Consider the following 15,989-nt stretch of genomic DNA (forward strand, 5'->3'; position numbering starts at 1 on the left):
ATTGTATAAGTCATTTTAAGGTAAGGATTTTAGTAAGGATTCGATCATTTCTATTATATATTATATATAGGGTGCAATACTTTCCACGACTGCAGATCTATTATCAAGACGATTACCCTATTTTATTTTTTAAGTGGAATATATAAAACCACGCGTTAAAAGACCACGTTGTTTCCTTCGGATCTACCGTTGTAGTTCGTGCTAGTGCCGCCTCTGTCCGCCAGGGGGAGTCGCCTCTACACGCTCTGGTGCCAGAGCAGGTGTAGCGAGGTGAAGCATCGCGTGTGGCTCGGCTGTTTCCGTCACGGCTCGGCAGTGAACCGCTGTGGATGTGGGAATGCGGTTGCCGGAGGCTGTGGGCATTGCTGGACACTCGGCGGAGATGTACGCACGGGAGCAGGAGCCCACAGCGGCTGGCTGTCGTCCAAGTTAACGGGCTGTTTTGGGGATGTGGGTGGGACCCCCGGACGGCTGGGTGTCGCTCGGAGCAGGGGAGCTGGGTGTTCCCCCCCCCCCATTTATAGAGCCTGTGATTTTTCTGCACGGTAGGGGAATAAGAGAGACACCAGGAAGGATTCCCCAGCACTATGGAGCCACGCACTGCAGACAGCGTGAGTACAAACGCACAGACACCGGCAGAGCCCCCGGGGGACTGGGCTCGCCTCTGCTGGAACCACTCATCAACTTTTCCGCGACCTATTTTATTGACAGGCAGACGCGTCACTGCTTTCTGCTCCCCGATATGTAAAAAACAGGTTTTCTTTCTCTCTCTCTCTTTGTTGAGCGTTGCGCAGATGTCCAAACAACATTGAGATAAATTGATAATTAATTGTGTGTAACGACCTCGCGCAGTAACACAGACGCACCTGCTGCCGTCAGAGATCGGCTGCTGTGAGTTTTCCGCGCCGCGCCTGACGGCTCATCAGCGGATTAATTTCTGAGGATCTTCTCCTGCCTTTTGTTGCCACGGCGGTTGCTACTGACGACCAGTGAATCCAAAGTCGTAAACAGACGGACCGGCTGTAAATAACGGGCTGTCACAAGTTTAGTCCTATATTATAATGTAGGCGTGGGCTTTTTCCTTAGCGCACTGCTTAAATCTGACCTTCTGCTGGTAAAGACAAGGACAACCACAAGTCTGTGTGACATGGTTACTAAATGTAACACGACCTCCTGGGTTACTAAACGCAACCCAATTTACCAGTGTGAAAAGGTATCCCCTCCCTCTGTGTGTGTTTCTTTCTGCGTGTAGGATTGAGTTAACTGCAGCCAAGTAGCCAGATTACCATGGATTAGCTGGCATTTAAAATAGTCACGTTATCCCACCAGTCCCTGCACAGTCAGCTACAACAACACCTTTTAGGTTGCCTGCCAAATGTTTCTGCAGTAAAGGAACTTAGGGTTGTAAATGCGATGCAGTTAAAACGGGTTGGATGAGGTTCTGCTTTCACCTCATGCAGCTGATTCCTGATGAGACCCCTCACTACAGGTCTATCGGTCAAAGGAGTTTATGCAAAGGTACGAATGAAGCTGACCCACCTTAGGGGCATAGATGGGAAACAGACTTTTTAGGATGTAGGGTATTTTAAAAAGATTTGGTTGTTTGGTTGGTTGGTAGGGTAGGGGTCCTGAGGTGAAGGTCCTGAGCCACCGCTCATTTCTTTATATTTGGCTTGGAAAGGTGCAACGATTTACTGAAACGTGTTGAACAAACGTGGAAATACAGTTAGTGAAGCAAAAACACCCAGCTTTAAAGTCAATATTTGGTATGATCACTTTTATTCGTCACACAACCTGAACTCTCTTAGTTAAGCTTTCTTGTCATTTCTTCTTCAGCAATATTTCTCCAGGCTTCCTGAACGACATTCAAAGCTCTTCTTTGGAGGTCGGCTGCTTTTTGTTCTGTTTTCTGTCAAGATGATCCCCACACTGACTGAAAGTGTTCCACTGCGTGTTTTTCTATCCAAGTATGACTTTACTGCACTGATGGTGTGTTTGGGATCATTGTCATGGTATTACATGATGGATCAAAATCTGATGGTACTTTTCTGTTTTCATAATTGCATCAATTAAGACCACTTTTTAAAAAAAATGCAAAATATAAACAAAAGAGGGTTGGCTCAAGATTTTTGCACAATACTGTATATATACAAATTAAATATAAAAATAAAGAAAATCCATTTGAATAATTTAGCAGTGTTTTTAAGTGTGGGTTTTAGGCTTTCAATGTGGTGATTTGCTGCTTTACTCTGTTCTTTGTAAATTAAAAATTAATTAATTAATAAATGTGCTTCCAAGTAGTCAGCCTTAGGTCATTTATGTTCTGTGATTGTTTTATTTAGTTAGTTTATTTAGTTTTATTTAAAAAAAAAATTAAATGCACAACAAAAGCATTATTCTAATATACTAAAAAAACAAGTAGTTGCAGAGAGAAAACTCTGTGTGCCATATGGGTCTGTTTGCTGTCCACACTATATAATCTACACAAAAATAATCTATTAAGTGTTTATTCGTTTATTTTGTTAAACATAACAACCACTGCAGACATTGCTTGATTTTCAAAAAGGCAGTTTCATTGCAGTATCCAGTGTCCCCCTTCAGCACAGAGCCAGAGTCCTGGTCGGCTTTTTTTTTTTTTTCCAACCAAGCCAAAGTCAAGAGTCTGGCGTGAAAACAGCTTAGTGCTTTCAATGAAATTATTAAAAAGCTAAAAGCAGACGGCATTATTTAATCCCAGAGGACGTAGACGGGCTGTTAATGATGAATGGGATCCTTCAGCTTTGACCTGAACATCATCTGTTTTATTTTTCCAGCGTGAAAGGTGACAGTGAAATGAATTGCAGAGCATATGACAGTCAGCTGTACACACTGTGCTGCTGCACATAGAGGCAAAAATACTATCTGCATCAAGGTACTCACCACACACACACACACACACACACACACACACACACACACACACACACACACACACACACACACACACACACACACAGAGTTTTGTGTTTGTTTTTGTCTTCATGGTCTGTTTACAGTGGATACATTTAGATTTTCTTTATCGTCACCAGCTACAGATATTATGTGTTTGATGTAGTTGTATGTCGAGTGTTATTGCATGTTTTTCTCATATTTGTGTGCATTTAATTAGGCATGCACTGATCCAGCTATTTCCATTTCAGATATTATATTGTTATCTTCCCTTCTGGTATCTTCGGATACAGTTGCTACAGATACAGATCTAATTTAGTACCAGTGTTAGATTAATAAGCTGTGTTCCTCACTGTGAGGAAGACACCGGGAGCCATTCTTTTAAATGTAGGCAACCTCAAGCTCAAACAGTTTTAAGAAGTTAATAAAATGAAGAATAAAAAAAAGGTTTTTATTATTTGCACTAGTAGCTCAGTGTGAGAGTCTTTACTGTGTACTGGTGTTATTTATGGTTACTCTAGTTTCTGCTTTTCCTGCTCCCAGTCTCACTGTGACTGCATCTCCTTCACAAGTGTGTGTGGAGCTGGTTGGTGTCAGGTGAAGTGGAACAATAGCAATCAAGTTGACAGCAATATGTCATGTTGACTGTAAGTGCAATACAAGTTTCACAGCAAGAGTTAAACTGCACTTAATGAGAGTGAGAAGTTTACTGGGAAATCTTCATGTCTGAGGCTTTTCATAAGTCACATGACCACAGTTTGCTAAAGTCAGAAACTGTAGCAAACATGCAAAGAAAACTTTGAAATGACTTTAAATTGATGCACTACTGCTGACTCGTTCCAGGATAGAATTAAAAAGAATAGACTGGCTCCTTAGAACGGGCCAGTGAACTGATATCTAGTCCAGGTTTTTGAGTCAAGATCGGCTGGATATTCGATCCAAATATCGGATCGGTGCATCCCAACGTCAAACATCTAATTCCTGTGCATCAAATTAGGAACAAAGCATCTAAAAGTGTGTGTTCTTACTCACCAGTTGTGGAGTCTGTGAAGCAAACAGCAGCATCATGTTCTACGGTTCTTCTTCTGGGGCGAGTATGTCCCTGCCGTCCAAGAGCCGCTTGAAACGTCAGAGCAGGACCTTCACACAGGTACTCACACACAAACACTCAGCATTTACAAACACACTCACAGAAGAAAGCTTCAAAACGGAGGTCAAAATAACTGATTAAAACAAATAAAGTGAAATAATAGTGGTTGCTTATTTGATGTATTGTGAACACTTAGTGTCAGTTTAGCTTATATCCCAGCTGCATTCTCCTCCGATGTGTGAAAACCCTTCATCGTGAATTTCACTTTGCTTAGAGGTCTAAAAAAATACATGTATCAAATATGATTCAGTTGGCTTTAAAAGGTTAAAAAAGAAGGCGGCTGGCCTTCTGTTTATCATGTACACCATCATATCGGGTGAGGTGTTAAAAAAGGCCTGGTTCATTACCATCACTGGAGGTTAAGGCTAAAACCATTGTGAGACCTTGTCGCCAACCCATCATGTGACCTATTGAGGTCACCTGGGATGGTATTTCAAGACTACATCGCAGGGGGCTGATAGCTGGCATTTTGGGCCACCACCTCTGCTCAGTGATGGTCGTTCACAGTGGACATAGCTGGACTCCTTTACTCCTCTTTCAAAACCATCTGTCTTTTTGGTCCAAAAGGTGAACAGTGGCATTCTCGAAGAAGGGTCCTCTGTTCTTTAGGTGCAGGTGTACAGCTGCACTTTAAGGACAAGTGCAAAGTTTAAGGTTTCAAGGATCTCGGTGGTGAAGTCGCAAACGTGCAAGGGATAAAAATGAAGCTTTGAATGGAGAGCAAAATCTAAGAGCACCATAGATGTTAATGAGAGGACGACCTTGTAGAGGGCAACCCCCAAATCTGTAAATACAGCCTGGTTTTCTCTGCTTCATCAGTCTCTGCTTTGTACTATATAACTGAGAAATGTCTAGAAATTCTGACCAACATGGAAGAAATACACTGCATAAACTTTTAGCACATGTAAAATAAACAACTACAGAGACTTTATGCAGCACAGTTGACTACTTAAATATCTTTATTATTTTGTATTAGGAGATATTTCAGCTCTCCATTAAAAATGGGTGTGCTTTATTTTGTGACTGTGCATGCTGGCTCACTGTCGTGACTTGGCGGGGCGCTTGATGGACCTGAGCCAAAGTCACTGTGTCACCTGTGCTTCTCTTGCTATGACAAGTCACACTGCCTGCCTTAAAAACGTGTGGTGAGCACATCTTCATCCAGTGTGCTGATGAGGATGTTTATTCCTGAGATAACATAAAGCCAAAGTCATACACGTGTGTTTTTTAATAGCTTGGGTAAACATGCAGATCCTTTTAAGAAGAAACTGTACATAATGCCTGTCACTGGGTGGCCCTGCAGTACATTCACTGTTTTTGTGTGTTTGCCAGGTCCTGTACCGTACGTTAAGCTACAGAGACCGTGTTCCTACAGACACTGGAACAAACACCCGAGGGGACCGGCGCTCGACCACTGAGCCTCCGGAGCGGCCGGCCGACGACCCGGCTGAACTCTCCACTCAGAGCTCGGCCCCCGGCGTGTTGAAGATTTTCGGAGACGAAATCTGCGCCGGTGCCAACTACAAGAGCGTCCTGGCCACGCCACGCTCCAGCGCGCAGGAACTTGTGAAAGAGGCACTCGAGCGCTACTCGCTCAACAAGGATGCTGCCCACTCTTATGTCCTGTGTGATGTGATCGGACGTTTCGAGGGAGGGGGCGTGATCGGTGGGGGAGAAGGAGGAGGAGGAGGGTGGCGGACTGAATGCTTGCGAGCGCTGGGGGACAATGAAAAGCCGCTGTTGCTCCAAGAGCTGTGGAAACCCCGAGAAGGACACGCACGTAGGTTTGAGCTGCGCAGGAGAGCAGAGGTGGAGGAACTAAACGCTAAGGAGAAGGATACGATCACGGCTGGTGAGGAAACACACAAAGAAAGATGCACAGACACACACACCCACACAGGTAGTCAAGTACACACTCAGCAGCTGGTCTAATTCCCTTCCTTTCTTAACGTGTCAAACTCAGCAGAAAAGCACAGCTCGTTAGCTCCTCTGCAGTGTGTGTGTGTGTGTGTGTGTGCGCGTTCACGAGTGCAAGCGAGGGAAGATGCAGAATAAAACCTTTTGTCATAGTTATTATCCTGATGAAGATATTGTGCCTGCATATGTTTATACGGAGGTGCTGCGAGGAGGAGGTATGTAATTTAGGTTTCTATCAGAGGCACAAACTCCTGTGCTTTTTACACAAACACACACACAGCGCAGTGTGCAGGTGAGATGCTGGACAGCTGGTCGATTGATTGAGTGAAAGCTGAAGCCTTCAAAACCGGAGGTGTGGATGGGTGTAGGCACTCTGGTGTTTTGTAATGATGACACATTTGTACTACAGTGAAACGGTATCACTTCCTATTAAAGTACCTGCACGATGCTGTGCACACCTGGGCGAGATTCTCTCTGTTCAGTAGATTCAGGAAGCTCAGGTAAACAGCAGTTGTGACTTTATATCTGCAATGCAGCACTATGAACGCTGATCCACACTGAGCTGTGTACCGTTGTTGAAACCATGATGTGACCTTTTATGCGTAATTGGTTTACTGATTGATGAAAAGTTTGCCATTTACACACTCACACGCAGCAACTGTGGGTTTTTTTGGTAGAGATGGAGCGAGTATTTTCAGCCTCACTGTCACACATAGCTGCAACACATTTCTCATGAAGCATGCCAGGGTTTACTGGTTGCTATGTCAACTTACGTGCTGGCCAGAGAGTCGCTTAGTAATCTGCATGAGGCTTGTTTATGGAGGGATGTATTACCGAAGATTAAATAACCCATAACATTTTCTAAATGTAGGCTCTCGTGAGGAAAAAAATGGATAGTGGCAAACTATCCAACTCAGAACAACAGTCACCTCGAGGCACTTTATATTGTAAGGTAAAGACCCAGCATTATTAGAAAAGAATATCCCAACAATCACTGTGGGGAAGCACTAGGTGACAGTGGGAAGGAAGAACCCCTTTTAACAGGAAGATATCTGGAGCAGAACCAGGGAGGGACAATCTGCTGTTTCTGGTTGAAGGTGAAGGAAACGAGGAGTGTTTTAGGGTGTTTTCACACCTATAACTCATTTACTCTGGTCCAAATCAGTTGATGGGTTTGTAAGCTTGTAGCTTGTAGTTTGTTTTCACACACAAAAAAATCCAAGTCAACTCCAAGCAAACCATGTGAAAGTATTCAGTCTGCTTATTGGCCACATGGGTCTGGGGTGGAGCAACAAAAGTATATACAAGAAGAATGTCCTATGTTCATTTAGCTACTAATTGTTAGCCGTACAGCCCCTTACACATCTGCAGTACCTTGACATATCCCTACGTTCTCCTGGTACTTGGGTTGGGTGGAGGTCTGATCACGTTCACACCATAAACGAACCGCTCTGGAGTTTGTTTAGAACCACACCAAGACCGCCTTCTCCAAAGGGTCTCATGTGGTTGTTTTGATCTGCACCCGAGTGTGATCGCACCAAGAGGGAACATGAAACAGAGTGTTCAGTCTGTCTAATTTAAATTAACTAAACCCTGAAGATGTGAAAACACGCTTAAATTCATTTCAGGGATCCTAACATTTGCTGTTCCGTCCTGTTCAGGAACTATTTTTGTCTTTAATAATTTAAATGTCCAATGTTGGGCATATTTCAGAGCATTTTGGTAGTGCTGGCATCTTTGGTAGTTTAAAAAAACAGATGCGACAAGTATTATAAACAAGATTTACAAAGTAGACTTAATTTTTATTCAGTAAGACTAAAAATGAGTCACTTAGCTCATAAACTCATAAACAGGAAAGTGTTTAGAGAAGTTAAGACAGAACAGTTTTCCCACTGATATTATAGTCCTATGTCCATGTTTCATTGTGTCTGTGAGCCAGGCACATTATAAAAGGCTGACTGTCTGTATGTTAGCCCTGCGACAGATTGGCACACTATGATAGGATAGGCTCCAGCCCCTACAACCCTAAACTGAATAAGTGGAAGAGAATGGATGGATGCATGTTTTGAACCTGGACATTAAGAGCAAGCAGAGAAACTAACTAGCTTTCTAAAAAAACCTATTTGGACACAAAGTTAGTAAACTCATCCTATAATCCAATTTGTCTGGTTAATCTATACAGTAGATAATTTTATGCCCTGGTGACCATTGTTTTATTTAGATAACGATTTAAAATGACTCCCCGAATATGTGCCTAGAGGGAAGATGGCTGCCTAGTGTTGAGACTTACTTCTAGAAAAGGCTTTAAAGGGATTTCAGAATGGCATGTTGTGCCTGTCTCTGGTACTGTTGGATAATTGTTTTGGTTAGTAGAGGGACGGTATTTGTGCAGACAGCAGCATAAGATCTTTAAAGCATAAGGTTGGTGGGAATTTTTTATTTTAATTCTAAGAATTTTAATTTTAATTAAAAACCTGAGCAAACTTTTCTGAAAGGTTAGTTTATGTGGTTGATGAGAAAAATTCTTGTGCTAATAGAAGTAAACTGCAATAGTCACAGACGTATCACAGTGTACGTGGAAGTTAAATACACAGGTTTTGACTACGCTAAAAGTTGTGTCAAAGGGCGTGATTACATCTGTGTACTGGGATAAGGGGACTATAGTCTGTCCCTCACTATATAATTTCTCCATTGTCATAATGTTTTCCACTTTGTTTTGTAGGATTTTAACCAGTGAAAACTCTTTATCCCATCAAATGAAAAGCATTATATGTCCTTAGCCTTAAATGTTCTACCTGTCACGTCACGGAGACATGACATTTCTCTTCTGCAGCATCATCCACATGAATGGGTTTAAAGCAATGATGGCACTGGTTTAAAGGGGGATTCTTACTGTCAATGTGTTCATATAACCAACAGTGAGGTTGTGGTTGGTGATTGTACTGGCCTCAGTTCATTATATAAAAACAGTAACAGCTGAATGATAATTTTGTAAACAGTTATTTTTCACATCTTTCTTTTCATTGGCTAGTCACAGACATGACTTCTTCTTTGTAACTGTGCTTTTGACATTGAAGCTAATACTTTGAGTATATCGTTTAATAATCTGCCAGTTGAGGACCGGAGGCATTTGTTTCTCAAATTAGACTCTCTGATCTACTTGTCCTTTTGCTCAGTTGTTAACAGGGACCTCCCGGTTCGCTGTCTGTTCCGCTTAGAGCTAATTTGAGCTGTGCTGTCAAATGAGTGTTACAGTTTTTGTAAAAGCAAAACCAAAACACTTTTTGCTGATGCATCAAACACTGAACTAACCAGATTCATCGCTCTTTTAATCAGCATGGTTAACATGATCTGTGAGCATTTTAAACTTAAATCTGGTAACACAGCGTGGGGCTGGAAATATAGACTGTACATAGGCTTGGGAAGCCCTATTTTGAATCCTCAGCGTTAGCACGTCATGTTGTTTTGGAGATACAGATACAGATATCAGCAAATTAGTGTTATGCAGCATGATAATAGCATACTAGAAATTAACTCACCAACAGTGGAGCAGAGACTTGATGAGCTCTGGCTCTCATGATGCAGTTGTTGTTGTTTTTTGTCTTTCCCATAAAGTTTGAAGAGACAAACACAGCGGAGAGGTCTGATTGGGTCACTGGAATTGGCAGAGGTGATGCTCAGCACACGTAGTTCGGCTACACCTCCTTTTGTTGGCCAATCAAAAATCTGATTAAAAAAATTTTTTTAATCTCATTAAAGGCATTTCTGATAATTTAACGTTAAAGGTTAAATAAGAACAGCACTATTAGCTTTAAAAATGTTTAGTTAAAAACTCACAGAGCATTTGTAGTTGACCTAAAACATTTCAGCTGTAGTGTTTCCACTATACTGAGTTTTGGGAGGAGCAAATAGTCCACCGCACCTCCCACACCACCACCACTGCCGGACACCACCTTGTCTTTCTGTTTTCCCTGTTTACTCTGTTTTCTCTGGGCAGCAGTCGTGGAAACAGTAGCGTAGAGACTGACGCAAATAAAATTCACTACAGTGTTTGCTGCAAAGGAAGGTTAGATCAGCCAGTGCCACAGTGAGGGATTTTTATTTTGTTTCGGGATAAAGTGAACGCTCTGTGGCAAACACACACATTAGACTTTGTCTTTGGTTAAAATGAACAATTTATTGTTGGATTTGGCATTTTACAGGAGTTGTAAACAAATGAAGTACAAATTATCACCAGTGTTATTCTTTAATTAATTCTTCAGTGTTTTTGAGACATTTTTAGCTCTATATGGAAAAACGCAGCTTAATTCCCCTTTATATAGTGTCTGAGAGCAGCTTTATCAACTAACATATTAATGCACATGTTCATTTTCACACTAACCTTTTCTCAGTGGTGCTATAATGCTAACAGAATTCACAGCCCGAAGTCTTTTTTGTCTCTGTCTTTCACTCGTCTCTCTGTGTGTGAGGTGCATGCCCATGTGTGAAACTTCTCACACACACTTTTTGAAAACGAGATTGCACTTTAAAGGTACTCCAGGATTTTCAACGTGTACTTAGCACATCACGGCCAAATTATTTCACTTATCATTAGATGCGTAATAGCTGTAAAACCAGCTATAAATGTGTTACAAAGGTCTCGTGGCCTGGTTCAACTTCCCATGATACGCTACCACACCATCCGCTTCATCCACTGCCTCCACCTATCATTATCTTTCTGATAGATTTTAAGTTTCCAGCAACTCAGTGCATGAGCTTCAGAAACAGTGCTGATTATTTTCCAAGCTTATTTAACATTTCTCCTTTTTATTCAAATAAATTCAGTTTATCTCTTTACACTAAAACCTTAACACTAAATAAAGTCAGCAGGAGCGCTGCTTTCACTTTTACATTGTGCTTCATTCCTATTAATTAAAATAAGGTGTTTATTTACCTGACCTAAGTGCATCTCTGTGAAGCAAAATATAGTTCTTCACTCAGTTCAGGTTACCTGCATGATGGACGTGAATAAAACTTGTAGCAAAGTACTCGACAGGGGTGAGAGCCGTCTGTATTTCCCCTGTGATGTTTTGCATAGATGTTTTGCCACGGTATCTTGTATCTTTTGCGTTCACTACTCTTTGCATATAATTTATTTTCAGTTACCATCACTGAATAAAATAGAATAGAATTCAACTTTATTGTCATTGCACATGTCACAAGTGCAAGGCAACGAAATGCGGTTTGGATCCATCCAGAAAGTGCTTTAGACATGATATAGATATATTACAAAATACATATTAGCAATAATATAGATATATTACAGAATGGGTCTATTATATGTATGAGGGTACAAAAATATGGGTCTATTATGGGTATGTTACAATGTACACGATATGAAAGTATGTTATGAATATGCTATAACTATATGTACAGGCTATGAACAGGATATAAATATGAACATTATACAGAAATGTGAACTATAAAAACTATGCAGAAATATGAAATATGAACTATGCAAGTTATAAACAGTTGTAGAATTATAATTATCGTATTGTACAGAATGACTGACTCCCCCTAATTTCTAAGTATTTCCAAACGAGGTGTCTATTTTTTAGGGAGTGCTTGATTTTCTTTTACTTAGCATTTTAATAGGCGGCACATTTTCAGTATCATTCAGTCATGTTCATTTAACTGTGGGAAGTGATCAAGATTAAGATGAGTAATAATATTTCCTGATAATTAGTAATGCACTCATGATGCCTATGCTAGCTAGCCGCTTCGCTCTGTGTGCTTTTTAAAAAAAATTTCAATCCACTCATGATGTAAGTAATCATGTCTTGGCTAGAGTTTGTTTCTACCAATGAACAGTTAACAGCAGTTGTTTGCAGGCTGTGAAAACAGGGATGATTATGTTCATGCAGTGAGCAACAAGTTTTCTCTTTATTCCCCACTAAAAATTAAAAGTACCGTATCCAGGGTGCACCTTGCGTCTTGTGCTCTCTAACTGGGATATCCTCCAGCATCTAGTGACCCTGAATTGGCTCATAAGGAAAATGGATGGTTAAACAATATGCTAAAAACTCAAGTGTAACCCTGATGGTGGATGTGGAGGAATTGTTAAACCCCAATTATCATCCATCAGTGGTATACTTGATGCCATTTTTACTGCAGCAGGCATCCAATTTGATATCACTGCACAGCATCTAAACAGATCAAATTTAAAGATTGAAACACGCTAAGTTTCTAATGGAAAGTGCAGCTAATTTGTCAGTGATGTGTTAGAGTAAAAAATCCTGTGCCTCACACCTTTAACTGTGTATCTCTCTCTCTACTAACGGCTGATGTTTCTCACTTAAAGCACAACAGACTCACTTTGCTCCACAGTGCATGTATTGTGTCTTGTGTTGTGCGGATGGCGTGTGTGTTTGGGGGTTGTTTTTTGTCCTTGGTGTGGGGGTGTTTTCTCACCTTACCCCCCTTCCTAACCCCTCCCACCCTGCTGTAGGGCCCAAAACCCCACAATTCCTGGTGGCTCTAATGGGTCGGTCTGGGCTGGGCAAACACAGGAGCTCCCCCCTGCGGTGTGGTCGAGTGGTACAGTCCAGCTCTAAAGGTGGGGACTGGCCTCAGGTAGGGTGGCTGTCAGTCATTGCCATGAAGACCACCTCTACCTGCGTTGTCACCAGTGCCACCCCCATTGCCAGTGATTTTCTCGTGTGTGGGTAAATCTGTGTGAGCCATTGCATGGCCTCAAACGTCCTCAAACTCGAGCCACGACAAGCTCAGTTCACCTTTCATCTGGTTCACTGTTGTCAGCTACAGTACATGTGCTGCTCCATCCAGCACCATTAACTTCATCTGACTTTGACTGTCTCACTCCTGCCTGGATTTGTTTTGTTGGTTTTCACTCAGCTCACACATGACGTATGCATTTGTGTTACTGAAGTCTGAGAAAATGCTTCAACCAGACCTACTCAGTTTACTCATCTGTCAAACATACATGTTAAGAAAGTAGATACCAGGTTTAAGCACACTTTCTCCCTTTTCTCTTCCATTCTTTGCCTCTCCTTGCTCCTCTTTATTATTCTCCACCTGTTCTCCCTCTTGTCCTTCTCTCTCCCTACGTGTTCTCTGGCTTGCTGTTCATCCTAGATATTAATGCCCAGGCTCGTAAGCTCCAGAGGAACAGGGCGAAGGGGACGCTGACCCTGCCCCGATCCAGCAACTCATCCTTCTGTCGCAGCCTCAGCGAGACTAGCCTCAACCAGGTGGGGCCTCCTGCTGAAGATGATTGATTGTTAGTATTTACTGAACTGCTTATGAAGTGCATTCAATCTTAAATGTGTGCATGCACATCCATCTGCAGCTGGGATTGGGAGAGGAGCCCAAGCGTTATTACTCCACCCTGCCAGGACCACTGAGAGGCCGAGAACGCGAGGGGACCTCCAGCAGCCGGAGAAAAGAGGAGGGCAGTCAGGGAGGAGGAGGAGGAGGGGTGAAGCACTCTCTGTACCAGTCCCCTCATCTTCTGCTGCTTCAGGGATTCAATCGGCAGGTGAGGGTGCTCACAAAAATCAGACCTGTAGTGTGTCTGATTTTTGTGACCTTTTTTGCTTTCTGTGTTGCAGGACTGCCTGGTCTATCTGCTGAACAGAGAGCAGCACACGGTCGGTCAGGAGACTCCATCAGCTCGTCCCAACATCTGCCTCTTCTCCCCCGACATCCTGCCGCTCCACTGCCGCTTACGCCGAGTCCCCGCGCCCCGTCGCCACGGCAGCAACAACAACAAAGGAGAAGAGCAGGGGGAGAGTCAACGATTCTGCGTTGCAGTCGAGGCCGTGCTCAACGCCACAGTCCTGGTGAACTTTTCCCGCTGCGAGCGCTCCACCACGCTGCGGCACGGTGACCTCCTTTCCTTCGGGGCACATTACATCTTTCTGTACAAGGATCCCACAGGTTCTAAGCCACTACCCGCGCAGACCTTGGCACGCCTTCGCACGCTGGGTCAGCTTTACGATGCAGGGGTGGAGGAGGGAGAGGGCGGGGCTCAGACTTGTAAGATGTGCGGCTCCGTGCTGAAGGAGAGAGCAGCGCAGGTGTCGAGCACCCCGGCGGTCAGACGCGGTTTCAAACCTCACCTGGTGAAACCCCGCAGCGTGGGGACGTCAACAGGAGGGCCAGTTACTGTGTCAGGGGGTGATGGAGGAGGAAGAGGAGCTGGAGGAGGTCAGAAAAGGAGGCTGCAGCTGGAGTTTGACCAGGCTCATGAAGACCAGCTGCTAAACAGGATCGTGTCTCTCATAGAACCTGGAGGTCAGCAGCCTGGCTTACTGTAATATAAAGATTATCAAAGACATCAACTGAACCTTTTTTTTATCTGAGGTCCAGTTAAAATGATTTTCTAGCAAAAGTACCAAACTGTATTTTGTGGTTCTTTTTTCCACAATATGTTATATGAGACTTTTGCTGCCCAGTGATGGAAAACATTTCAGTTCAAGCTCAAAAATGTGGAGAAACTTAATTTGAATACTAATAAATTCTCAGTAGATAAACTCAGGCAGATTATTACATTACCGCCTTATTTGTGGGAGGACAAGGAGAGTATTTCATCAGCAGTTTTCGTCCTTGTCCTGCTGTGTACAGATCATTAACAGTGTCAATGCAAACATAAAAGTTTAAGACTTGAACAGCAGCTTCTGGTTTTACGATTCCTGACCACGTTACTCTTCATATGCCTTCCAGCTGAAATGAGCTTCAGTGAAGCCTCTAAATTATTCCGTGTCATATAGTGACAGTAAAATAGGATGTTTTCCTCAATAGTTTTCAATAACTCGACCTGTGTCCTCTGCTCAGGAGATGACCACAAGCTGACACCTGCCTACCTGCTGTGCATGTGCATACAGCACTCTGCATCGACATTCCCACCTGGAAGTTTCGGAAAACTGCTGCTCAAGATCGTCCGGCGAATCCAGAGCATAGCATGGGTCAGTTTCAGCTTGTTACTGTGTCTGTGTCTCTCTGTGGTCCCTCTGGCCTCGTGTGGAGAGGAACTGGTCAGCCATGTCAGGTCAGGTGAATCGTTAAACAGGCTGCCGTATCATGTTTTATACTGTGTTACACTCCAGCCGTGCACAGTCGTCTGTTTTAACTAAACCCCTGCTATGCTTGTTATTTGGCTTTCACATAAAAAAACCTAAAGCAGAAGATTTTCACCCCCTGAGCTTTACTTTTGGCAAATACTCATTTTACCCCTCCAGACACTTCTTCAGTAGTTATTCCTAAAGGGATCAAATTTACCTTCATCTCCTCTACACTTGTTTCCCAAACAAGTCCACTTTATCCAGCATTGCATAAAGATTTGATGCCAACTTATCTGATATTTTAATACCTTACTGTGAATATTTTGTGACCTTTTTTTCCTGCACTTTGCAATAAAATGTAGGAAATTGTCCCACTGCGGTGAGAACAGCTCCCTGATGTGTCTCATCTTATGAGTTTAGTCAGTTAGTTGTTGGGCTAAAGCCACAGTCATTAAAAGAACAGTACTTCAGAGTGAAACAATGTTTCCTGAAGGTTTATGTTATATTGAAAGTGTGAAATTTATAGAGCTGTGGAGTTGCTTCAAGTGAGGTGGCCAACTGCTGCAATTACACACTGGAGGAAGCCCCAAAAATGTATTCAGTTTATGGCTGTTGGTTAAAAGGAAGGTGTGGTTTATTTCTCCCTTTTTTTGTTTAATTAGTTTTGTTTTGTTTTTTTCAATTATAATTAGGGTGATTTTATATTCAGGACAGTGGAGCATGAGGTAATTCTCAACATGTGTCACTATGGGTTTGTAAATGATAGTGGTGCTACTTCTTACTGTAGGTTAGTAAAAGCGTCACGAAGTGTGCTTCTCCTACGCACGCTTTAAAAGTTTAATGAGCCCTTAATTGTTCTGTGTGTGTGTGTGTGTGTGTGTGTGTGTGTGTGTGTGTGTGTGTGTGTGTGTGTGTGTGTGTGTGTGTGTGTG

At 42.7% G+C, this 15,989-nt stretch overlaps 1 protein-coding gene across 5 annotated transcripts in view; it reads left to right on the forward strand.

Annotated features, from left to right (window-relative positions):
• The first annotated feature begins 278 nt into the window (after positions 1–278).
• The window catches only part of radil (Ras association and DIL domains), a 30,800-nt gene continuing 15,089 nt past the window's right edge, over positions 279–15,989 (forward strand). For 2 of the 5 annotated variants that reach the window (XM_042223861.1, XM_014335840.2), the window contains exons 1-9: positions 279–611; positions 2,814–2,911; positions 3,964–4,078; positions 5,411–5,930; positions 12,483–12,590; positions 13,130–13,245; positions 13,344–13,532; positions 13,606–14,290; positions 14,831–14,961. In XM_042223861.1, the coding sequence (XP_042079795.1) occupies positions 3,995–4,078; positions 5,411–5,930; positions 12,483–12,590; positions 13,130–13,245; positions 13,344–13,532; positions 13,606–14,290; positions 14,831–14,961 (1,833 nt within the window). In that variant the 5' untranslated portion in view covers positions 279–611; positions 2,814–2,911; positions 3,964–3,994. The remainder of the gene's footprint in view (positions 612–2,813; positions 2,912–3,963; positions 4,079–5,410; positions 5,931–12,482; positions 12,591–13,129; positions 13,246–13,343; positions 13,533–13,605; positions 14,291–14,830; positions 14,962–15,989) is intronic. The other 3 variants (XM_005929306.3, XM_014335841.2, XM_042223862.1) reach the window with 2 other exon arrangements.

Source organism: Haplochromis burtoni, unplaced genomic scaffold, assembly GCF_018398535.1.
Source record: "Haplochromis burtoni strain Fernald_Lab_line unplaced genomic scaffold, NCSU_Asbu1 Contig_122, whole genome shotgun sequence".
Classification (NCBI taxonomy): Eukaryota; Metazoa; Chordata; class Actinopteri; order Cichliformes; family Cichlidae; genus Haplochromis; species Haplochromis burtoni.